This window comes from Salvelinus alpinus, chromosome 12, assembly GCF_045679555.1.
Source record: "Salvelinus alpinus chromosome 12, SLU_Salpinus.1, whole genome shotgun sequence".
Classification (NCBI taxonomy): Eukaryota; Metazoa; Chordata; class Actinopteri; order Salmoniformes; family Salmonidae; genus Salvelinus; species Salvelinus alpinus.
Genome location: NC_092097.1, coordinates 33,622,269 through 33,646,484, shown reverse-complemented (window position 1 = coordinate 33,646,484; position 24,216 = coordinate 33,622,269). Strand labels below are relative to the sequence as shown.

The following is a 24,216-nucleotide window of genomic DNA, read 5'->3' as shown; positions in this document are numbered from 1 at the left end:
AGTATCTCTACTGCTCCTGCTGTCTCTAGAGAGTTGAAAACAGCAGGTCCGGGACAGGTAGCACGTCCGGTGAACAGGTCAGGGTTCCATATCCGCAGGCAGAACAGTTGAAACTGGAGCAGCAGCACGGCCAGGTGGACTGGGGACAGCAAGGAGTCATCAGGCCAGGTAGTCCTGAGGCATGGTCCAAGGGCTCAGGTCCTCCGAGAGAGAGAGCATACTTAAATTCACACAGGACACAGGATAAGACAGGAGAAATACTCTAGATATAACAGACTGACCCTAGCCCCCTGACACAAACTACTGCAGCATAAATACTGGATGCTGAGACCGGAGGGGTCGGGAGACACTGTGGCCCCGTCCGACAATACCCCCGGTCAGGGCCAAACAGGCAGGATATAACCCCACCCACTTTGCCAAAGCACAGCCCCCACACCACTAGAGGGATATCAACCACCAACTTACCATCCTGAGACAAGGCCGAGTATAGCCCACAAAGATCTCCGCCACGGCACAACCCAAGGGGGGGGCGGTAAGGTTAGCAGTAAAACCTTAATCAGCCCTTGCCTTAACAGGAAGCCAGTGTAGGGAGGCTAGCACTGGAGTAATACGATCAAATGTTTTGGTTCTTGTCAAGATTCTAGCAGCTGTGTTTAGCACTAACTGAAGTTTATTTGGTACTTTATCCGGAAAGTAGAGCATTGCAGTAGTCTAACCTAGAAGTGACGAAGCATGGATACATTTTTATGCATCAATTTTGGACAGAAAGTTTCTGATTTTTGCAATGTTACGTAGATGGAAAAAAGCTGTCCTTGAAACGGTCTTGATATGTTTGTCAAAAGAGAGATCAAGGTCCAGAGTAACACCGAGGTCCTTCACAGATTTATTTGAGACGACTGTACAACCATCAAGATTAATTGTCAGATTCAACAGAAGATCTCTTTGTTTCTTGGGACCTAGAACAAGCATCTCTGTTTTGTCAGAGTTTAAAAGTAGAACATTTGCAGCCATCCACTTCCTTATGTCTGAAACACAGGCTTCCAGCGAAGGCAATTTTGGGGTTTCATCTAAATGTACAGCTGTGTGTCATCTGCATAGCAGTGAAAGTGAACATTATGTTTCCGAATGGCATCACCAAGAGGTAAAATGTATATTGAAAACAAGTGGTCCTAAAACGGAACCTTGAGGAACACCGAAATTTACAGTTGATTTGTCAGAGGACAAACCATCTACAGAGACAAACTGATATCTTTCCAACAGATAAGATCTAAACCAGGCCAAAACTTGTCCGTGTAGACTAATTTGGGTTTCCAATCTCTCCAAAAGATTGTGGTGATCGATGGTATCAAAGGCAGCACTATGGTCTAGGAGCACGAGGACAGATGCAGAGCCTCGGTCATACGCCATTAAAAGGTCATTTACCACCTTCACAAGTGCAGTCTCAGTGCTATGATGGGATCTAAAACCAGACTGAAGCGTTTCGTATACATTGTCTTCAGGAAGGCAGTGAGTTGCTGCGCAACAGCTTTTTCTAAAGTTTGAGGGGAATGGGAGATTCGATATAGGCCAATAGTTTATATTTTCTGGGTCAAGAAGTGACAACAACAGTCAGTGTTTATGACAAACTGGCATATGTCCTCAGGGGAGAGCCCAAGACGTGGTACGGCGCTCCGGGGTATGCTGCGGAGAAGCTGGAGGGGGTGATGAAGAAACTGGCCCCCGAGCTGTTCGAGTCTCAGCCTGACCTCCTGCACCAGCTGGTCACCATCATGAACCCCAACACACTAATGAACCACGGTGTCCCCGTAAGTACCAAACGCCCGCACACACACACACACGCCATGAGTATAGTTATAGTTTTACCATGACTTCATACCCACTCTTCTCTAGATCTATCGCACCAATCAGTGCGCTGGCGAGTTTGTCATCACTTTCCCTAGAGCCTACCACAGCGGATTTAACCAGGGCTTCAACTTTGCGGAGGCTGTCAACTTCTGCACCGTGGACTGGGTATGATGACTTGAAGTCCCTCATCAATAGCATACATAAGCTAATAATTGAATAACTGGAAGCTGTTTCTATTGAGCAGTGGTCATTACACCTGGTCCTGGAGAGCTACATGATGTACAGGTTTATCATGGTCTGGATGAACAATACATTTGGTCAGTCGGGTGTGTTAATGCTAGGCTTGAACAAGAGGCTGTATACCTTGTAGCTCTTTGAATCAAGTTAGGGTATTACTGATGTAACCAGCACTGTATACAGCTCAGCTCGATAGTGTTAAATGAATAGTACAGTTTCAACCCAAAGCCTCCATGCTCTGTCATTTCAGATGCCCATGGGCCGCATGTGTGTGGACCACTACCGACAGCTGGACAGGTACTGTGTCTTCTCCCACGACGAGATGGTCTGCAAGATGGCGTCCAAGGCAGACACCATGGACGTGGCCCTGGCCTCGGCCGTGCAGAGGGACATGACCGTCATGCTCCAGGAGGAGAACAAGCTGAGGGACAAAGTCAGCAAGATGGTGAGAGGCCTCTCATGCTGGCACACTTTCATTTGATTTTTGAATATCAATATGTTTTTTTCCTTCTGATTTGAAATGGACCAATACTGTGCCCCTGCTCAAAGACATGCCATTCAAAGCATCTAAGTTGTAGTTGGACAACATCATTAGAGAAGCAAATGGCCACAGTAAACTTTGCTCCAATAGTGTCTGTCTCTGAGTCATCCATGTTTCTCCTCCTAGTATGACACTACTGGTGTGGGTGTCTGTGTGATCTCTGTGACATTACTAATCTGTGGGTGGGTGTTTATGACACTACTCATCTGTCTGTGTCCCCAGGGCGTGCAGCAGTCCCAGCAGGTAGAGTACGACCTGCTGCCAGACGAGGAGCGCCAGTGTTCCAGGTGTAGGACCACCTGCTACCTGTCTGCCCTCACCTGTCCCTGTAACCCCGGCCAGCTGGTGTGTCTGCACCACGCCCAAGACCTCTGCTCCTGCCCCCCCAACAACCTCACACTCAAGTAGGTCTATCAACAGCTAAGTTGGTGCTAAATGCCCACATTTAAATGTTTACATTCATCCCTCATTACGTACATCCCACATTGTACAGAAACGGGCAATCAACAGAAGCTCATGTTAATATTGCCATTAGTTTTACAGATCCAATGCACAAATTATAACACTTGTTTTGCAGTTTAAGTGAAATGCCCCTTTTAAGAACATCTATCAACTTAAAGTAAGGGTCATTCAGAGTGAGCAGCATTGCAATGTCTAAAGGCCTTCTAGAACCTTCTGATGAAAAACAAACACGTGTCACCTGACCAGAAAATAAACAGTTGTGACAGCTGTTACTCAGCCAAGATTCCAGTCTTCAGAAACATAGACCTGTGTTTACCTTGTTGTGTGTCTACAGCTTCAGGTTTACCATGGCTGAGCTCTACCCCATGATGGAAGCAGTCACTCTGCGTGCCGAGTCCTACACAGGCTGGGTCTCCCATGTCACTAACATACTGGAGGCCAAACAAGACAAGAAAAGCAGTAAGTACTAACCCTATGTAGGATACCTCTTTGGGTTCAGGCGTCTATGGAATTGAAATTGGTCATAACAAAACACAAAATTGTTGCTTATTTGCATAACCCCAAGTGGACAGGATGTTCTCAAATGTGTTACGGAATGTTTTTTTTACTTCTCATCACCCAGATATGTTGCCTTTGTCTAATGAAACACATAATACCAGAATAGATTAGATTATTCTCTACCCTTTGCTAATAATACAGTTCACTTGATCATTGGACCATGATTCTTTGGATGCATTGATGACTGTGTCTAAAGCACTGTTTGTTTGTTTATGTGTTCAGGCTTGGAGGTGCTGCGGTCACTGGTGGAGGATGCAGAGGTGAAGCAGTTCCCTCAGAGTGACCTCCTACGGCAGCTCTGCGCTGTTACCCTCGATGCTGAGAAGTGTGCCGTGGTTGCCCAGCAACTGCTCAATGGGAAAAGGCAGACCAGGTGGGCTACACACACGCAATTTCTATTTTTGTATTATTTTTTTTATTTTTTTACCTTTATTTAACCAGGTAGGCCAGTTGAGAACAAGTTCTCATTTACAACTGCGACTTGGCCAAGATAAAGCAAAGCAGTGCGACACAAGTAACAACACAGTTTTACACATGGAATAAACAAAAGTACAGTCAATAACACAATAGAACAATCTATATACAGTGTGTGCAAATGGAGTAAGGAGGTAAGGCAATAAATAGGCCATAGTAGTGAAGTAATTACAATTTAGCAAATTAACACTAGAGTGATAGATGTGCAGATGATGATGTGCAAGTAGAAATACTGGTGTGTAAAAGAGCAAAAAAAAGTTAATTAAAACAATATGGGGATGAGGTAGGTAGTTGTATGGGCTGTGTACAGCTGCAGTGATCGGTAAGCTGTTCTGACAGCTGATGCTTAAAGTTAGTGAGGGAGATATAAGTCTCCAACTTCAGTGATTTTTGCAATTCGTTCCAGTCATTGGCAGGAGAGAACTGGAAGGAAAGGCGGCCAAAGATGGTGTTGGCTTTGGGAATGACCAGTGAGATATACCTGCTGGATGCTTTCTGAAGTTGAAATCCTTTACCACTTCTAATTTTTGTATTGCTAGCCACATGGTTAGCCAAATAGTTCTAACTAATGCGCAAAGGAATAATGTGCCCTAGTGAAAATAATTTCAGCTTTTGTGCTCTGTAGGTTAGCTGTGACTCTGACCTTTAGTGTGTTGTTGTCAGGTATCGTTCAGGTGGAGGGAAGTCCCAGAGCCAGAACCTGTTGACGGTGGAGGAGCTCAGGTTGTTTGTCAGGCAGCTGCACAAGCTGCCCTGCAGCATCCGCCAGGCCCCCTTACTCAAGGTACAACTATAGGGTCAGAATATATCCACCACCATCACAGTGACAATTCCTGTGTTCCTCTCTTCGCTATCACACCTGACTCCGCTCAGCACATTTTTGATTAGTTGATGATGCACTAGACTGGGAGTCTGTGGCAAAAGCCTACGTACAGCCACAGTGATCTTTTAGGACCAGGATAACACTGAACAAAAACAACAGCGATCATTGATTGACACTTTTACTTGCTTGTATTTCCCCCAGGACCTGCTTACCCGCGTGGATGACTTCCAGCAGTGCAGCGAGCGGCTCCTCTGTGACGAGGCCCCCAGCCCAGCGGAGCTGCAGAGCCTGCTGGACGTGAGCCTGAGCCTGGATGTGGAGCTGCCACAGCTAAGCCTGCTCAGGGAGAGGCTGGAGCAGGCGCGCTGGCTGGAGGTGGTTCAGGGGGCCAGCAGCCAGCCCCACAGCCTCTGTCTGGACACCATGCGGAGGCTGATAGACCAGGGGGTGGGTCTGGCCTCGCATGCTTTGGTGGAGAGAGCCATGGCGCGCCTGCAGGAGCTGCTTACAATGTCTGAGCACTGGGAGGAGCGGGCTCTCAGCCTGATGGAGATCAGGTGAGAGGAGGAGAGCGCCTTAGACAGTACTGTAGTTGAATATGCAAGTTGACCGGTTCTATCCTACATGAAAGGATGTACAGGAAAATCTCTTGGTTCAGTAGTTGTCACCTTTCATCCTAGCTGTAGTAGTGGTCTACAGCCATGTCTCAGGTCAACTCCTTTCCTAACTTGAGTAATACAAAAACTTTAATAGTAAAGCCATAGACTTATTTTCATTAGGAAATGGTTACGAGATGCACAAAACAAGATGTTTGAAATGGATAGAGATACAAAATAAATCACACTGACATAGTTAATAGTAAATATGTAGCACTGACACCTACCTTGTGAAAAGCTGCTTAGAAGTTCAGCCAGCAGAGAGTGAAAAGTGCAAGGTTTGCATTTGGAGTTGAAAGCTGCTCACTGATGGATTAACTGTATCAGTGGGTTGGGACAATGCTCTGCTCAGCTGGCTCACACAACAGTTTACACACAGGCTCTAGTCGCAGAGCTGGCTCCCATTGCTATTAGGGTAAACTGGCGGTCGCCTGTATTGAGAAATCTTGGACTATAAGGTCTTATTTGACAACTCTGAACTTTTTGAAATAGAGAAGTTATGTACAGAACACTAATTCCACTGTCCATAAGCAACATTGCGTCAGAGGTGGTTAGTCTATTGGTTCGGTTCGTTCTCTTCAGACAGGCTGAAATGTAACTCCTCATTGTGCTAAAGTGAGATTGAAAAACATCTCGCTCAAGGCCATCAGATTGTTAAACAGCCACCACTAGCACAGAGAGGTGGCTGCCTACCTACAGACTTGATATCATAGGACACTTTAATAAATTGAACACTAGTCACTTTAATAAGAATGTTTACATATCTCGCATTACGGATCTCATATGTATATACTGTATCCTTCACTATCTATTCTTACTATATATTGGATCTTAGCTGCTCTGTCACTCCTCATCCATATATTTTATATTTATATATTCTCACCCCATACCTTTTACTAGATTGTGTGTATGTGGAATTATTAGATACTGCTGCACTGTCAGAACTAGAAGCACAAGCACTTCGCTACACTTGCAATAACATCTGCTAACCATGTGTATGTGACCAATAACATTTGATTTGAAGTAACAAGTGACCACTAGAGCCATATGAACTGTGGGATGTTGTGAAAGGTGTTGACAGCACTTGACACTAAAGATAAAAGCAGTACTGAGTCTACTTGTGTTTTTAAGCCTAGCTTGTATTTTGTCCAGGCCCTGTCACTGTGTGGAAACTCTTGAGGCAGCTCTTCAGGAGGTGGCTAGTATCTCTGCTTATCTGCCCAACTGTCTGCTGCTGAAGGACACGGTGGACCAGGCTAAAGACTGGCTTCAGGAAGCAGACACCCTGCAGGTAGGAGGCTCTTAGGCTGTGTCCCAAGTGGCACCCTATTCCCTATGTAGTGCACTACTTTTGATCAGAGCCCTGGTCAAATGTAGTGCACCAGGAAGGGAATATAGCCTAACATTCTAATTTATGAACCCAATTAATTGGGACATCTCTGAATATAGACCTGTCCTATATTGGTACCTTTTTTTTTAAATAACTGCTTCTGGTATGCCACACTGAAAATAAAAATAAGTTGGGAAAGGGGGAAAAAAAGCCAGACTGCTTATAAGTGTGTGTTTGTGTATAGCTGGGAGGCCGTATCCCTGTGCTGGATACCCTGACTGACCTGGTGTCCCGGGCCAAGACCATCCCTGTCTGGCTGGACCCTCTGGCTCGACTGGAGGCCCTGGTCTCTGACGTGCAGGCCTGGAAGGAGAGCGCCGCCAAAACCTTTCTAATGAAGAATTCCCCTTACTCCCTGCTGGAGGTAAACTACCTACAACAATCTAATGCCGAAACACATAATCAGACGCCTTAGGGGTTGTTTCACTAAATAGTCAGTTTGTGCCCCAAATGGCACCCTATTCCCTTTATAGTACACCAGACTCCTATGGGCGCTGTGATGATACTGTAATCTGTGCAGGATACAACTCAAATCTCCTGACTGAATCTGTTGCCAAATATTTGTTTGAGAGGCAAGCCTAGTATTGCCGTAGATAGATTAGTTTCAAATTAAACCTGCCATACCTCTTGCTGAATGTATTTCATGGATTTGTTTTATTTCAGTGCTGATAATGTTCATTTTATCCTGAGTTTTTTGGGGATTTGGCTCATTGTCTCCTTTGTGTGTTTAGGTGCTGTGCCCCCGGTGTGAGGCTGGGATGGGGTCTCAGAAGTCAAAGTCTAAAAGGGCAAAGGATGTGACCCAGTGCAACAAGAGAAATGGAACTTGGCTGGACTGCCTGAGTGACGTGGAGAAGGCCCTCTCAGAGAGCAAGGACTCCGCCTCTGCTGTACGTGCTGCTCTTACTCAGTCTGTCTACGGACATGTTTTTATTTACCAAAAGCATACCATTGAACTTACTGATTTAACTTCCAACATATTCTAAAGACACCCACAACACCCAACTATTGCAATCAGTGAAGCCTTCACATTGATATGAGCACCCATGATATGAAGGTGCATATCATTAAATGTATGGTTTGATACAGTATTGTAATTCCATATACTATAACTGTGTAGGTTACTGTTTGGTTACATGTATGTTGAGGTAGTAAGTATTGCGTTTTGTCATGCCAACCTGTGCTGGTTCCCCTTTCTGTAGATGGTCACTCTAGCCGAGGTACGTCAGAAGGAGATGGATAGTCTGCTGGCTCTCAGGGCCTCCAATGAGTCCAAGCTCCTCCAAGCGGGCGACTGCGGGGCGTTGAGGGTGTGCGTGTGCCACAATGCCCCGTTGGGCTCCATGCTGCAGTGCGAGCTCTGCAGTGACACCTTTCACCGCATCTGTGTCTCAGGCTCCAACCAGGACCCCCGACCCAACCAAGCCTGGCTGTGTCCCCATTGCCGGCGCTCTGAAAAGCCACCTCTGGACCGGGTGCTTCCCCTGCTAGCCTCCCTGCAGCGCATCAGGGTGCGGCTGCCTGAGGGAGATGCCCTACGCTTCCTCATCGAGAGGACAGTCCGCTGGCAGCACCGCATGCAGCAGGCCTCCGCAGAGGGGGGGGTGGCTCTGATGACATCACATCAGCGCTGGGGCTCATCCAGTCCCACCTCGGCTCCATCTCAGGAAACATACAGCGCATCATTTTACACGGATCACCAGTGCATTCCTCTGCAGGGTCCGTGTCAGGCTAGCAACAACATCGAATATCCCAACCTCTCATAACAATTCACATTTTTATCAAATTTCTATCAATGTCTAACACATGTAAAATGTATTACACAGAAGAAGAAAAATGAACTATTGCTTTTAAGGGCTGTGTTGAACTGTGTTATTGGTGTGTGTTTCAGGACTGAGCCCTGAGCTGGAGGAGCTGATGGTGGAGGGCTTCCTGCTGCAGGTGACTCTGCCTGAGACCCAGCAGCTGTACATGTCCCTCAGCAGACTGGATTCCCACAACCTCACAGACAGCCCCTCTCCCCAGCACAGCACAGAGCAGGACCAACACCAGCACAACCCTCAGGGAGGGAGCCCCCCTCACAACCAGGTAACATACTAGTCTACTACTGTGAGGCACAGCTCAGATAGCAGGTCAACCACTTGATTAAAGGGTTGTTTTGATGTATTTGAGACGTTTCTGAACTTTTGTTCATCATGTTGACCTTTTTTAATTATTTTTGAATGAATTTATTTGGGTGAAAAATAATATAAGATCTGCGCTGGATCCCAGAAGATGCCACTTAAAAGCATTAATTAAAACACTTATTTCCAAAGTGGTCCACAATGGTAAAACAAACTGACATATGATTTTAAAAGACGAAGTTAGAAAACATTACATTCAAACAAAATTACATACATACAAAAACATTTACATTCATGTGTGTGACTTAAATGCGTGTTTACTGTTTTCACCAGAACGGAGTAGCCTGTCTCAAGAAGGAGGCTGTGAACGGCAAGCGGACCAAGCGGTGCATGGAGAAGGAGGGCTCCGAGCGCAAGGACAAAGCCAAGAAGCCCTGCAAGAAGAAGCCCAAGATGAACAGGGAGAGGAGCCAGGAGACCAAGGGGACCTGTTCACCCACCGCCACTCACTCTGACCTCTCCCTTTCGGACTCTGATGAAGACTTCAACCTGTGCGCTGCACCGTGGTGCAGAGAGCCAGAGGGGAAACAGGTTAGCATTAAACCCCCCTCCACTGCATTATGTTGTGGGTCATTTCAGTGTGTTTTCCCTCACATCACATTGTTTTAGCAATTGGACTATATTGAAAATAGTATGTAGTATGATTTGTATTAAAGGAAGATTCCACCCAAAACTATATTTTGGTATTTGTTTCATTAGTCCATTGTTGATATAGTCCCAAACTGTTTTACATGTAAGCAATGACGTTTTCAAGATGTATAACTTTCAAAATACAGATATACAGCCGGTATGATGTATTTTGCATCATATGATGCTGCGTTGTGCATTATATTTCCCTCTGTTTTTCTCAGGTGAATTGGGTCCAGTGTGATGGCAGCTGCCAGCAGTGGTTCCACCAGATCTGTGTAGGAGTGTCTGCAGAGCAGGCAGAGAAAGAGGACTACATCTGTATCAGCTGCACACAGCCAGACCACACCAGGGAGTGAAGACCAGTTTTGAAGAATCATCAGTTTTCGTTTAGTCACAGCTCTGGGTGTATAACCACCCAGTTATTTCCCTTCCCCATTCTCAGCTATGCTCTGGCCCCACCGCCTCCTCATTGACCTTCCTGATCTAGCTCTTCTTGGTGACAACAGTGCTCCTTCCTCCTCCTTCCCAGCCCAAACTGCTTTTCAGAGCTATTGACTCTTCCATCGCTGTTTTGTTATAGTGGCTGGCTTTATACAGCCAATCAAACTTCATCTTTCCAATCATCAACGACATGATGCAGATTGTACTGCGTGAGGTTCCAACTGTATGCGAAGCAGAATAAAGTGGAGGAAACAGGACATTTTCACTTGACTGACTTTACTTGCATGTGTAACAAGACAACGCAGGGATTTTTCAACCAGAAGAAGTCAATTGGACAACATTTTTGGAACCCAGTTTTTGTACATGCATCTGAACAACAATGTGAACCCTTTTTCTTCTCTTGTAGAGCTAATATTATTTATCTGAGCAATAACTGAATTGTTAATTTGAGTTCAGTTTGTCTGAGCTGTTTGTGCTTAGAAATGGTTCTATACTATAGAACCTATAGATCGCCCTTGTAGGCTGCAGGTTGAAAGTGATATTTGACTTGCAACATGGCTAACATAAGGAACTGTGTGAATTAACTGCCACGGGTATCATTCAACTTGTTTCCTCCTTTGGGTAAATATGATTAATGCGTTGCAGTTTGCATAAGAAATAAAATAATTTGTTCCCACAAGTATGTTGTCTGTATTTTCTCAGTGTAGAAGCTATCCTAACTCAAGTAGGCATTTAATATCTGTGAGTCCCATGGACAAGAATATTTAATTATCTGAAGAATAACGGGATTATAATGGCTGAGAATAATCCACAGGTGTACTGTGAGTGGGCTAAACATGATACATGAGATATTTGCTACTTTCAATTAAATATGTAGAATTATATCATCCAAAAACAACTCCTACTATACATGTCAACAAGCCCTACTGTTAACATTCTAATCTTCCAATAAAATATAAAAAATTGTATTATTCAGCTCGCACTGATGCTTAGCTATTTCTTTCCATATTTGTATCTAAATAAATGCATCAATTCATAAGGAAATCAGTCAAATTGAAATAAATTCATTAGGCCCTAATCCATGGATTTCACATGACTGGGAATACAGATATGCATCTGTTGGTCATAGATACCGTTTTAAATAAGGTAGGGGGGTGTGGATCAGAAAACCAGTCCATATCTGGTGTGACCACCATTTTCCTCATGCAGCTCGACATCTCCTTTGCATAGATAGAGTTGATCAGGCTGTAGAATGTTGTCCCAGTCCTCTTCAATGGCTGTGCGAAGTTGCTGGATATTGGCAGGAACTGGAACATGCTGTCAATGAAGAGCATCCCAAACATGCTCAATGGGTGACATGTCTGGTGAATATGCAGGCCATGGAAGAACTGGGAAATGTTCAGCTTCCAGAAATTGTGTGCAGATCCTTGCGACATGGGGCTGTGCATTATCCTGAAACGTGATGGCGACGGCTGAATGGCACGACAATGGGCCTCAGGATCTCATCACGGTATCTCTGTGCATTGAAATTGCCATCGACAAAATGCAGTTGTGTTCATTGTGTCTAGTTTATGCCTGCCCATACCATAACCCCACCATGGGGCACTCTGTTCATAACGTTGACATCAACAAAACGTTCGCCCACACGTGCCATACATATAAAATCAGAATTAATTTGTGAAGAGCACACCTCGCCAGTGGCCATCGAAGGTGAGCATTTGCCCACTGAAGTCGGTTACGACGCCGAACTGCAGTCAGGTCAAGTCCCTGGTGAGTACGACGAGCATGCAGAGGAGCTTCCCTGAGACAGTTTGAGCAGAAATTATTTGGTTGTGCAAACCCAGTTTCATCAGCTGTCTGGGTGGCTGGTCTCAGACGATCCTGCAGGTGAAGAAGCCGGATGTGAAGGTCCTGGGCTGGCTTGGTTACACGTGGTCTACGGTTGTGAGGCCGGTTGGACATACTGCCAAATTCTCTAAAACTACATTGTAGGTGGCTTGTGGTAGAGAAATTAACATTCAATTCCCTGGCAACAGCTCTGGTGGACATTCCTGCAGTCAGTATGCCAATTGCACGCTCCCTCAACTTGAGATATCTGTGGCATTGTGTTGTGACAACTGTGAACTTTTATTGTCCCAAACAAGGTGCCCCTGTGTAATGATCATGCTGTTTAATGAATTTCTTGATATGCCACACCTGTCCAGTGGATGGATTCTTTTGGCAAAGAAATGCTCACTAACAGAGATGTAATCAAATAAGCTTTTTGTGCATATGGAAAATGTCTGGATTATTTTGTCAGCTCATGAAACATCGGATCAACACTTTACATGTTGCGTTTATATTTGTGTTCAGTGTAATTCCAAGTCCTCATCTTTTCTTTAACCACTGATGAGTGAAGATGGGAGATTTCTTTCCCCAATGCTCTATTTTCCACCATTTTGTTTTCTTCTATCAAATCCTCACACCAGTTATCAAAACAGTTCCATATCCTTATTTTTACCCCTTGTTTACCCCACAGTCGTGCATCTTCAGTTAAAAAATGCGCACCACAATATGTCCATTGTGTTCGAGAGCAAATCAACTGGAATGAATCTATATTTGTTTGTATTTCTCGTTTGTCGTCTGTCTACACTACAGCAGGAAACACGCATTTATTCTGCCAAGCCACAAGGCGGCGCAATGGGCGCATGTAACTATGGACCTTCAGATATCTGAGTGAGATTTTTTTTACTAGCAAGTTAGCTTAGGCAAAGGCTATCTAATTGTTTAAAAAACACACTGTACTGTTTTCTAATGTATTAGCTAGGCCTGCTTTATTATAACTCGCCGTGTGCTTCACATTATAAACCCTACTCACTCTCGTCATCATGGACGAGGAATATTACGAGAGGAATATTGGGGACTGGGATGGTCCTGATGGCAATGTAAGCACAATATTTAGCTACTGTATGTAGCCAGCTAGTGAATGTACAATGTCGCTAGTAATGGCAATGTAGCTAAAAAAATATATTGTAGCTACATTGTTGCAGGCTGTTGATTCATTGTTTGACAGAGCCAAATCGTGAATTTATATGGCGATAGATTCAATGTTAAGATGTTCTTTCCTTGGCTGAAGTGATGTGGACTTTCATATAGCAGGACGACTATGTTGAAGGGGAGAATGATGGGAAAGTTCAGGAGGACTGCCTACAGAAGTTCTCCAGCAGAGATTACATCATGGAGCCTGCTGTATTCAACACCCTTAAAACGTAAACACACTATTGCGTGTGTCTGCCTAGTAACGTTAGTGTGTGAAGAATCGAACCATTTCCTGAAGAAGCTTCTGTTTCCACAGATATTTTCAGGCTGGTGGCTCCCCTGAACACGTCATCCAGCTCCTGTCGGAGAACTACTCCGCTGTGGCCCAGACTGTCAACCTGCTGGCAGAGTGGCTCATCCAGATGGGTAAACAACAATGGACTGGGCTGCAAATGGCACCCTTTTCCCTTTGCAGTGTACTACTTTTGACCAGTAGTGCACTGCATGGGGAATAGTGTGCCATTTGGGACGAAGCCCTGGACTTCACAATCACTGAAAATATGTTTTTTTTGTTCCTCTCACACTGTTTGAGACGCATAGTGGAATGTATGTTTTTTCGGACTGTGTATCGCAGGTGTAGAGCCAGCTCAGGTGCAGGAACGGGTAGAGAATCACTTGAAGAGTCTGCTGATCAAGCACTTTGACCCCCAGAAGGCTGACTCCATCTTTACCGTGGAGGGAGAGGTGAGATATCAGTCGCCAGTGAAAGACAAACCACCAATGCTTTGCTGTGATCTGAATGTGACAGATAGCTCAAAACTGGTGCACTCCTGCTTGCTTGCTGTTTTTTTCACTCATACTGTTTTACTCTCCTAGAAAAAAAACTTGATTAATCATATAAATTGTTTTAATTCTCTGTGTTCTTGCATGTAATGTGTTTCCCTCAGAGTATACAGTGTATATAAACTCAGCAAAAAAGAAACGTCCATTTTTTAGGACCCTGTCTTTCAAAGATAATTCGTAAAAATCCAAATAACTTCACGGATCTTCATTGTAAAGGGTTTAAACACTGTTTCCCATGCTTGTTCAATGAACCATAAACAATTAATGAACATGCACCTGTGGAACGGTCGTTAAGACATTAACAGCTTACAGACGGTAGGCAATTAAGGTCACAGTTATGAAAACTTAGGACACTAAAGAGGCCTTTCTACTGACTCTGAAAAACACCAAAAGAAAGATGCCCAGGGTCCCTGCTCATCTGCGTGGACGTGCCTTAGGCATGCTGCAAGGAGGCATGAGGACTGCAGATGTTGCCAGGGAAATAAATTGCGATGTCCGTACTGTGGCAGACCACGTGTAACAACACCTGCACAGGTGACAATGCCACCAGCCATACTGCTCGTTCTGTGTGCGATTTCCTGCAAGACAGGAATGTCAGTGTTCTGCCATGGCCAACGAAGAGCCCGGATCTCAATCCCATTGAGCACGTCTGGGATCTGTTGGATCGGAGGGTGAGGGCTAGGGCCAATCCCCCCAGAAATGTCTGGAAATTTGCAGGTGCCTTGGTGGAAGAGTGGGGTAACATCTCACAGCAAGAACTGGCAAATCTGGTGCAGTCCATGAGGAGGAGATACACTGCAGTACTTAATGCAGCTGGTGGCCACACCAGATACTGACTGCTACTTTTGATTTTGACCCCCCCCCCCTTTGTTCAGGGACACATTATTCAATTTCTGTTAGTCACATGTCTGTGGAACTTGTTCAGTTTATGTCTTATGTTCATACAAATATTTACACATGTTAAGTTTGCTGAAATAAACGCAGTTGACATTGAGAGGACGTTTCTTTTTTTGCTGAGTTTAGTAACCCTGTCCTCTTGTTGGGTCAGACTCCTGCCTGGCTGGAACAGATGATCGCCCACACCACCTGGAGAGACCTTTTCTACAAGCTGGCCGAGGCCCACCCTGACTGTCTGATGCTCAACTTCACTGTCAAGGTACTGATGATCACCCAGCAGTTAATAACTAATGTCGTTATGGGTCAAACAGTGTCATGTTCCTCCTCTCCTTGCTGATTTTTGTGTGTGTGTGTCTTCAGCTCATCTCAGACGCGGGCTACCAGGGGGAGATCACCAGTGTGTCCACGGCGTGCCAGCAGCTGGAGGTGTTCTCCAGGGTCCTGAGAACCTCTCTGGCCACACTGCTGGATGGAGGAGAGGACAACCTGGAGAAGAACCTGCCAGAGTTCGCTGTGAGTCTCTAATCAGGTCCCCCTGTCCATATTCATTAGGATCTATAAGGCAATACTGATTCTAGAGATCAGCACTCCTACTCTGAGACGCTTTATGATTACTGGCCCTGGTGTTCCCAATAATAAGATCTAGGCATATCTGTCATTCTCACTCAATACAAATCCTTGGTTTGATGATTTTGGAAATGTGATGTATTCAAGGTTTTGAATAATTTGAAAGTGGTACTTCAATCAGTATTTCACTAACCAATATGTAATTGCAGGACATTGGTAGCACAACACAACAGGCTACCTGTCTTTTGGCATGAGTGTCTCTGTTTGTGTGGTTGGTTTGGAGCTGAACTGTTTTCTCCTCCTTTTCTGTGTTCCACAGAAGATGGTGTGTCACGGGGAGCACACTTACCTGTTTGCCCAGGCCATGATGTCCATCATGTCTCAGGAGGAGCAGGGAGGGTCGGCCATGCGCAGGATCGGCCAGGAAGTACAGAAGTCTGCACATCAGAGGTATCTTGCCCTCTACACTATTTTGCCAGCATTGACTTACTTGACAAGCTTTTGACTCCTATAAGGAGCATAGGCTGTTCATGCATGTCCTCCATCTTGGCAGCATTAGATATGATTGAAGGAAATGCATTTAATTTATTTAAATTGATTCCTCCGTTTTGTGAAAGGATGGTTGTATTATCTGTAAAATCCAGTGTTACAATAAGCGTGAACATTGAGTGAGCAGCTTTGTTGAAAAGGCAGTCTAATGAAGTTATGCTCTCAACTGAATGGGTATAGTACTGTTGTATAGTAGCTAATTTTATTACATGCCATATGTTCCTCCAGGAATAAAGCGGTTTAAGAAAGTGAGCTAATTTGAGTGTTTTACTGTTCCTTGTGCTGTTTCATTTCAGGGGGCATGATGCCAGTCAGATCACCCTAGCATTGGGCACAGCAGCAGCCTACCCTCGAGCTTGCCAGGCCCTGGGTGCAATGCTGTCCAAAGGGGCACTCAACCCTGCTGACATCACTGTGCTCTTCAAGATGTTCAGCAGCATGGACCCACCTCCCGTAGAGCTGGTTAGTGTGGGGCATCAAGCCAAATAACCTAAAGTAGTGCACTACATAGGGAATAAGGTGCAATTTTCCAAGTTAGATGGAGGGATATTTTCACCGGTTGCCTTGCATGTTTGACGTGACAATGACCAATATGAGTTAGCAAGACAGCACAAACAGATCTGGGACCAGGCTAGCTTTACCTGGATGCTAAACTGAGATTTGCTTGTCTTTCAGCTGTTGATATTGTCTTTTGAGAGAATGGTTGAAGTATTTTCCCTTGTGTCTCTTCAGATTCGAGTGCCTGCCTTCCTGGACCTGTTTATGCAGTCGCTATTCAAGCCAGGCTCCAAGATCAACCAGGACCATAAACACAAATACATTCACATCCTGGCCTACGCTGCCAGTGTGGTCGAGACATGGAAAAAGGTACCCGAAACAAAAACGCCCCTGACATAATCCCTCATGCTACTAAGCTTATCAGATGTTCTGTCGTTGCTCATATGCAGAATTAGATTTTTTTTTTTTACCAGTATGTAAAAATGTTTTATCCAATTACATGTGTTTTTTCACCCAAATAAAAACGGCCAGATAACAGTATGGCTCTCTTTTCATCCATCCACAGAACAAGCGAGTGAACATCAACAAGGATGAGCTCAAGTCCACCTCCAAGGCCATTGAGACGGTCCATAACCTGTGTTGCAATGAGAACAAAGGAGCCACAGAACTGGTGGCTGAGCTCAGCACTCTGTACCAGTGCATCCGGTGAGCCCAGCAACCAACTAGCCAACCTAGTGAGCCCATCAATGATCTCCAATATGTAGCTAAAGTCAGAGGATTCCAATAATGTAATTGGTTACCACTGTCGGTTGAGACATCACTATGTCCATTTGAAGGTTCCCGGTTGTTGCCATGGGGGTGCTGAAATGGGTTGATTGGACGGTCTCTGAGCCCCGCTACTTCCAGCTCCAGACAGACCACACCCCTGTCCATCTAGCGCTTCTGGATGAGGTAGGAGTTGCACTTTTTCACTGGCTAAGGGAGGATGTTTTAGTTGTGGTATTATGGTTGACTCACAGTACCTATGATATATAAGTCCAAATGACTCTATATAGCACACTACCTTTACGCTATGTGCCCTGGTCAAAAGTAGTGCACTATATAGGGAATAGGGTGCCATTTGGAATGGGTAAAAGGTAGGGCACTATATAGGGAATAGGGTGTCATTTGGAACGGGTCAAAAGTAGTGCACTATATTATAACATAGGGTGCCATTTGGGACATACACACACTGTGCCTTTAACTGTCATTCTTGGAATTGTTTTGCAGTTTAAAGACCAATCAGGTGGTAGGGACAGAGATTAAGACCATCATGTTTGTTTTTATTCCCCAGATCAGCACCTGTCACCAGCTCCTGCACCCACAGGTCCTCCAGCTGCTGATCAAGCTATTTGAGACAGAACACTCCCAGCTTGACGTCATGGAGCAGGCGTGTGTTGTGCTTAGGCTTAATCTGGGACCATGCAACCACCCCATAGACTTTCAGTGGATGAGTTCTTAGCTGACTATGAGTGTTGTCCCTTTCAGATGGAGCTGAAGAAGACCCTGTTGGATCGTATGGTCCACCTGCTGAGTCGGGGCTACGTGTTGCCTGTGGTCGGATACATCCGCAAGTGCCTGGAGAAGCTCAACACGGACATCTCTCTCATTCGCTACTTCGTAACAGAAGTAAGGCCTGCTGAAACTATTTAAAGTGAAGTGAAAACGTCTAAAGACAATGTTGGTCTAATTTAGTTGCGCTTGAGAAAATGGTAGCTGAAGTGAAAATATGGATATTTGTGTTTGCCCTATCAGGTGTTGGATGTGATTGCCCCGCCATACACTTCAGACTTTGTCCAGCTGTTCCTGCCCATCCTGGAGAATGACAGCATCGCTGGAACCATTCGGACAGAGGGAGAACATGACCCTGTTGCAGAGTTCATAGGTCAATCTCTTATACCATCTTTTTCATGGCCCAAAACTGTCTACATGGCTAAATATTTCCCTTTTGCCCAGTTATAGAAGCTTAAAATATAATTATCATTCTGCTCCGTTTCAGCTCACTGCAAATCCAACTTCATCATGATGAACTGAGAATGACACTGGTTCGGTTTAACTTGACTGAGGATGTAGCGGGAAGACCAGAACCTTTTGGTTATGAGCTGAACGAGGACTGGAACATTGCCAATTCAGGCCGACGGCTGACCACTTGGGTGTTTCACCTGCAACTTTTTATTTTCAAATGTGGTGTAACATGACTTTCAGAATTAGGATGTAGTGTATTATTGCATGTCTGGGAGGTATGTGAAGAACTCGTGCAGCTCCATTCGTTTCACTGTAGTTTCCATTAGTATGAGCTAAAGTTGTCCATTTTCTGTTAATATGTATGACTGACTGCTCAAAAGGTTTGGCCTTTTTCATGGTTGCCCTTTTCAATTTGACAAGAATCTTGCATCATTTATTTTGAGGTGGTTCAGAAAATGCATCAACTATTACAACAAGTTTCTGTAACAGGCCTGGATTCAAACAAATTGAACTGTGGAAACTGTCATGAAGACAAGTGCAGTGAGATGTCAGTGCATTTGTTTGAAAACTGGCCTTGCTTTCAGAATACTGAAATCATTCAGTTAAATTTGCATACAACAAAAGACAAGTGGCATCAGAATTGATCAAAGCTTCAACATTTACAGCCACAATTAGTTCTTCCTAGCCTTTTGAGCTTAAGCTAATTGTGCATCTAATATCAGCATTTGTACATAATGACTTGTTCAGTAACATTTTGTATAAGAAAAAGATCCGAAAGCACATCAAGGCAACATTTTTTTAAATAACTTCCCTTTTCCTGATTTTACCATGTTACAATGTGGAAGTAGCCTGAGATTGTCGTAGATATACAATGCTGCCTATATGCAGAAGTTGGCATTCATGAAAACACATTTTGTAGTGGTTGAAGTCTGGTATTCCAAGCAGGCAAGTTGGTATTTTGTGCAAATGGTGGATGACACGCTTATTCAACAAAAATTAAATTGCAAAAATGGATAGGTATACATTTAGTTTTGGAATCTAAAATAATTAGGAAATTATTTCCTATTTTATTTTCATAACCATTGCAGAATAAATTCCTCCCCTTTTCTGGATGCTAGCCATACAACAAATTACCATGCACATCTAATTTAAAATGGGCCTAGTAAATATATAGTCCATGCAATCCCATAGGCAGTGCAGTTTATAAGATAGTCTTTTACATTGAAGTATGTTTGGAACTGTCAGTAGCTTACCATAAATTAAATGTTTGAGAGTAGACTAGACAACGTTTCCGATTTCACGGGAAGTCCAGCATATTTAGGTTGGGGGGTAAAGTCTATGCAAAACATTGAATTCAAACGTTCTAATGACTGACAGGTCCACAAAAATTTGCCACTTTTTTTCTCTTTCAGAAACTGTCTTTTGCAAAATATTAAGATTCTCTAAAAACATTTGATCAAATTTGTGCTTTCTTTTAGAAACTGGCCTAATTCCAATAGATATAGCAAATAAAAGGGCATTATTGTCACCATAAAAATGTGAATGAGGGCATTTTCCAGGCAGAGCTCATTCACGTGTGCAGTTTTACGACAGGTCTGAGTCCTAAAATCTCAATATTTTGATACGTATGTATTCTCAGAAATGGCTGACAGATATTTAGTGTGAAATTTACACAACGGTTGATGGAGGCCCCAGGTCTTTAGAAGAAACATTGGTTGGTCCCACTGCCTGTTGTCTACATGTAGGTCTTGGGCACGATGGGATCTCCGTACATGCAGTCTTCCTCCAGTGCCAGGTTGTACTGACTGCCACTTCCTCCCTTGTAGGCGCTGGTCACGATCCTCAGCCAGCCCTTCTCACCCTGGCAAGAGAAAACACATTTACTCAATCTGGAGTTTCAGCTAGATAAAGATGCTAGAACGCACATGAATAATAGAAAGTGAAGTTCATGTAATGGTTAGGTTAATAAACTACAGGAACGGTTAAGATTTGTAAATCTATAGTAGAGCGTGAGGTTTTAAATTCTCTGCTGCAGCTAGTGTCATGAAAGATCACTACAGACTACCAGCTCTAATATGGCATGCATAGTGTTCATTCATTCAATGAGGATGGAACAAGCTTCCCCCTAACGTCCATCTTGATTAACCCCCCCCCCCAATAAAAAAATAAAACACCCTTGACTTTCACCAACACTCACTTGTCTTTTCTTAGCACTGACTTTGTGGATAGCTACTTAATCTGTGGTTGTCTCACCTAGCTACCTTAAAACAAATGCACCAACTGTAAAAATCGCTCTAGATTAGAGCGTCTGCTAAATGACTAAAATGTACAAATGTTACCCATGGCTCTCCCCATGAGTTGCGGACGATCCAGAATTCCACACCGTTCTCATCCATGCCCCAGCCGGCAACAGATACAATGTGGTTGATGAAGGGCTCCTCAATGTACTCAGAGTACAGGCCTCCAGTGTAGGCATCCAACTTGTCAGTGGCCATGATTCCACAGCTACCAAGGACAGAAAACAAAAACTTTAGTTAAAGCGAAACTAATTACAGTCGGCATGATTTTTTTGTGTATGTTTTTGCAAGGACGTGAAAGGAAATAGAATGGACTAGCAGATTGGAAGTTTATGGGTAATACTAGTTAGCAACTTCCTTCAAACTGCACACAGAGACAAAAACGGTATCCACGAGTTCAGCTGACTCAAAGTACAGAATCAGTCAAAAGTTTGTTAACACCTAAAAGTTATTCATTCTAGGGTTCTTTATTTTTTTAAACTATTTTCTACATTGTAGAATAATAGTGAAGACATCAAAACTATGAAATGGCACCATGTAGTAACCAAAAGTGTTAAATCAAAATATATTTTATATTTTTGAAGAATCTAAGTAGCCACACTTGGCATTCTCTCAACCAGCTTCATGAGGCAGTCACCTGTAATGCATTTTAATTAACAAGTGTGCCTTGTTAAAAGTTAATTAGTGGAATTTCTTTCCTCCTTCATGCATTTGAGCCAATCAGTTGGGTTGTGACAAGTTTGGGGTGGTTTACAGAAGATAGGGCTATTTGGTAAAAGACCAAGTCCATATTATGTCAAGAACAGCTCAAATATGCAAAGAGAAAATGACAGTCCGTTACTTTAAGACATGAAGGTCAGTCAATCTGGAAAATTATGAACTTCGAAAGTTTCTTCAAGTGCAGTCGCAAAAACTATCAAACGCTATGAAGAAACTGGCTCTCATGAGGACCGCCACAGGAAAGGAAAACCCAGAGTTGCCTCTACTGCAGAGGATAAGTTCATTAGAGATTTACCAGCCTCAGAAATTACAGCCCAAATAAATGCTTCACAGCGCTCAAGACACATCAACAGTTCAGAGGAGACTGCATCAATCAGGCCTTCATGGTCGAATTGCTGCAAAGAAACCACCACTAAAAGACACCAATAAGAAGAAGACACTTGCTTGGGCCAAGAAACATGACCAAAGGACATTACTGGTGGAAATCGATCCTTTGGTCTGATGAGTCCAAATTCAAGATTTTTGGTTCCAACCGCCATGCCTTTGTAAGACGCAGAGTAGGTAACCAGCTGATCTCCGCATGTGTGGTTCCCACCGTGAAGCATGGTGGTGGTGTGATGGTGCTTTGCTGGTGACAGTGTCAGTTATTTATTTAGAATTTAAGGCACACTTAACCAGCATGGTTACCACAGCATCCTGCAGCGATACGCCATCCCATCTCGTTTGCGCTTAGTAGGACTACCATTTGTTTTTCAACAGGACAATGAACCAACACACCTCCAGGCTATGTAAGGGCTAATTGACCAAGAAGGAGAGTGATGGAGTACTGCATCAGATAACCTGGCCTCCACAATCAGCCGACCTCAACCCAATTGAGATGGTTTGGGATGAGTTGGACCGCAGAGTGAAGGAAAAGCAGCCAACAAGTGTTCAGCATGTGGGAACTCCTTCAAGACTGTTGGAAAAGCATTCTAGGTGAAGCTGGTTGAGAATGCCAAGAATGTGCAAAGCTGTCAAGGCAATGGGTGGCTACTTTGAAGAATCTAAAATATAGTTTGATTTGTTTAACACTTTTTTGGTTACTACATGACTCCATATGTGTTATTTCATAGTTTTTATAACTTCACTATTATTCTACAAGGTAGAAAATAGTAAAAATAAAAACCCTTTGTTACATATCAGATATGTGCCCATTTAATTGTGACTTGGCTTTACATCTTGTGCAAATCCATACACAGTCATTGTTAGGTGGGAGTTCATGAGAAGAGAAGCAGTCACCATGTTAACCCAGTCCAGTTCCAAATTTCACCTTTATTTAACCAGGTAGGCCAGTTGAGAACAAGTTCTCATTTACAACTGCGACCTGGCCAAGATAAAGCAAAGCAGTGCGACAAAAACAACAGACTTACAAACAAAGGTACAGTCAATAACAAAAGAAAAATCTATGTACAGTGTGTGCAAATGTAGTAAGATTAGGGAGGTAAGGCAATAAATAGGCCATAGAGGCAAAACAATTACAATTTAGCATTAACACTGGCGTGATAGATGTGCAGCTGACGTGCAAAAGAGCAAAACAAATAATATGGGGATGAGGTAGTTGGGTGTGCTATTTACAGATGGGCTGTGTACAGGTACAGTGATCGGTAAGCTGCTCTGACAGCTGATGCTTAAAGTTAGAGGGAGATACGTCTCCAGCTTCAGTGATTCTTGCAATTCGTTCCAGTCATTGGCAGCAGAGAACTGGAAGGAAAAGTGGACAGAGGTGTTGGCTTTGGGGATGACAAGTGAAATATACCTGCTGGAGCGCGTGCTACGGGTGGGAGTTGCTATGGTGACCAGTGAGCTGAGAAGGTGGGGCTTTACCTAGCATAGACTTATAGATGACCTGGAGCCAGTGGGTTTGGTAACAAATATGTAGCCAACGAGAGCATACAGGTCGCAGTGGTGGATAGTATAAGGGGCTTTGGCGACAAAAACGGATGGCACTGTGATAGACTGAATCCAATTTGCTGAGTAGAGTGTTGGAGGCTATTTTGTAAATGACATAGCCGAAGTCAAGGATCGGTAGGATAGTCAGTTTTGCAACATGAGTGAAGGAGGCATTGTTGCGAAATAGGCAGACTCTAGATTTATATAAGCAGACTAGATTTAATTTTGGATTAGAGAGGCTTAATGGGAGTCTGGAAGGAGAGTTTACAGTCTAACCAGACACCTAGGTATTTGTAGTTGTCCACATATTCTAAGTCAGAACCGTCCAGAGAAGTGATGCTGGACGGGCGGGCAGCGATCGGTTGAAGAGCGTGCATTTAGTTTTACTTGCATTTAAGAACAATTGGAGGCCACGGAAGGAGAGTTGTGGCATTGAAGCATCTGGAGGTTAGTTAACACAGTGTCCAAAGAAGGGCCAGAAGTATACAGAACGGTGTTGTCTGCGTAGAGGTGGATCAGAGCAGAGCAGCAAGAGCAACATCATTGATATATACAGAGAAGAGTCGGCCCGAGAATTGAACCCTGTGGCACCCCCATAGACTGCCAGAGGTCCGGACAACAGGCCCTCCGATTTGACACACTTGAACCAGGCGA

At 44.0% G+C, this 24,216-nt stretch overlaps 3 protein-coding genes across 6 annotated transcripts in view; 2 read left to right on the top strand and 1 right to left on the bottom strand.

Annotated features, from left to right (window-relative positions):
- Positions 1 to 10,919, top strand: part of LOC139535935 (lysine-specific demethylase 5B-like) — a 29,619-nt gene extending 18,700 nt beyond the window's left edge. For both annotated transcript variants that reach the window (XM_071335912.1, XM_071335911.1), the window contains 15 exons: positions 1,643 to 1,805; positions 1,891 to 2,010; positions 2,333 to 2,527; positions 2,846 to 3,027; positions 3,420 to 3,544; positions 3,866 to 4,016; positions 4,781 to 4,901; positions 5,142 to 5,497; positions 6,749 to 6,887; positions 7,171 to 7,350; positions 7,718 to 7,876; positions 8,189 to 8,705; positions 8,878 to 9,074; positions 9,443 to 9,700; positions 10,021 to 10,919. In XM_071335912.1, coding sequence (XP_071192013.1) covers positions 1,643 to 1,805; positions 1,891 to 2,010; positions 2,333 to 2,527; positions 2,846 to 3,027; positions 3,420 to 3,544; positions 3,866 to 4,016; positions 4,781 to 4,901; positions 5,142 to 5,497; positions 6,749 to 6,887; positions 7,171 to 7,350; positions 7,718 to 7,876; positions 8,189 to 8,705; positions 8,878 to 9,074; positions 9,443 to 9,700; positions 10,021 to 10,155 — 2,998 coding nt within the window. In that variant the 3' untranslated portion in view covers positions 10,156 to 10,919. The remainder of the gene's footprint in view (positions 1 to 1,642; positions 1,806 to 1,890; positions 2,011 to 2,332; positions 2,528 to 2,845; positions 3,028 to 3,419; positions 3,545 to 3,865; positions 4,017 to 4,780; positions 4,902 to 5,141; positions 5,498 to 6,748; positions 6,888 to 7,170; positions 7,351 to 7,717; positions 7,877 to 8,188; positions 8,706 to 8,877; positions 9,075 to 9,442; positions 9,701 to 10,020) is intronic.
- A 2,011-nt stretch (positions 10,920 to 12,930) lies between these two features.
- Positions 12,931 to 20,802, top strand: LOC139535937 (negative elongation factor D). Of its 3 annotated transcripts, none has more exons than XM_071335914.1 (15): positions 12,931 to 13,164; positions 13,379 to 13,488; positions 13,575 to 13,684; positions 13,893 to 14,002; positions 15,150 to 15,257; positions 15,359 to 15,511; positions 15,885 to 16,015; positions 16,411 to 16,576; positions 16,847 to 16,981; positions 17,178 to 17,317; positions 17,449 to 17,563; positions 17,946 to 18,041; positions 18,140 to 18,280; positions 18,407 to 18,536; positions 18,651 to 20,802. In XM_071335914.1, the coding sequence occupies exons 1-15, from the start codon at positions 13,108 to 13,110 to the stop codon at positions 18,683 to 18,685; spliced, it is 1,737 nt and encodes a 578-aa protein (XP_071192015.1). In that variant the 5' UTR covers positions 12,931 to 13,107; the 3' UTR covers positions 18,686 to 20,802. The 3 variants fall into 3 exon arrangements, with proteins under 3 accessions (XP_071192015.1, XP_071192014.1, XP_071192016.1); XM_071335913.1 differs by having other exon boundaries at positions 13,376 to 13,488; XM_071335915.1 differs by having other exon boundaries at positions 12,932 to 13,164; positions 13,356 to 13,488.
- LOC139535938 (cathepsin Z-like) overlaps positions 19,015 to 24,216 on the bottom strand; it is a 23,767-nt gene continuing 18,565 nt past the window's right edge. The window contains exons 5-6 of the mRNA XM_071335916.1: positions 20,956 to 21,121; positions 19,015 to 20,477 (exon numbers count right to left, since the gene is read on the bottom strand). Of these exons, the coding sequence (XP_071192017.1) occupies positions 20,352 to 20,477; positions 20,956 to 21,121 (292 nt within the window). The 3' untranslated portion in view covers positions 19,015 to 20,351. The remainder of the gene's footprint in view (positions 20,478 to 20,955; positions 21,122 to 24,216) is intronic.

Bases quoted from the DNA above. Each gene is read 5' to 3' on its own strand.
- LOC139535937 (XM_071335913.1), top strand. From the start codon at position 13,108: ATGGACGAGGAATATTACGAGAGGAATATTGGGGACTGGGATGGTCCT. The intron at 13,685-13,892 runs GTAAACAACAAT...TGTGTATCGCAG, and splicing joins AGAGTGGCTCATCCAGATGG to GTGTAGAGCCAGCTCAGGTG. The intron at 17,564-17,945 runs GTAGGAGTTGCA...TTTATTCCCCAG, and splicing joins ATCTAGCGCTTCTGGATGAG to ATCAGCACCTGTCACCAGCT.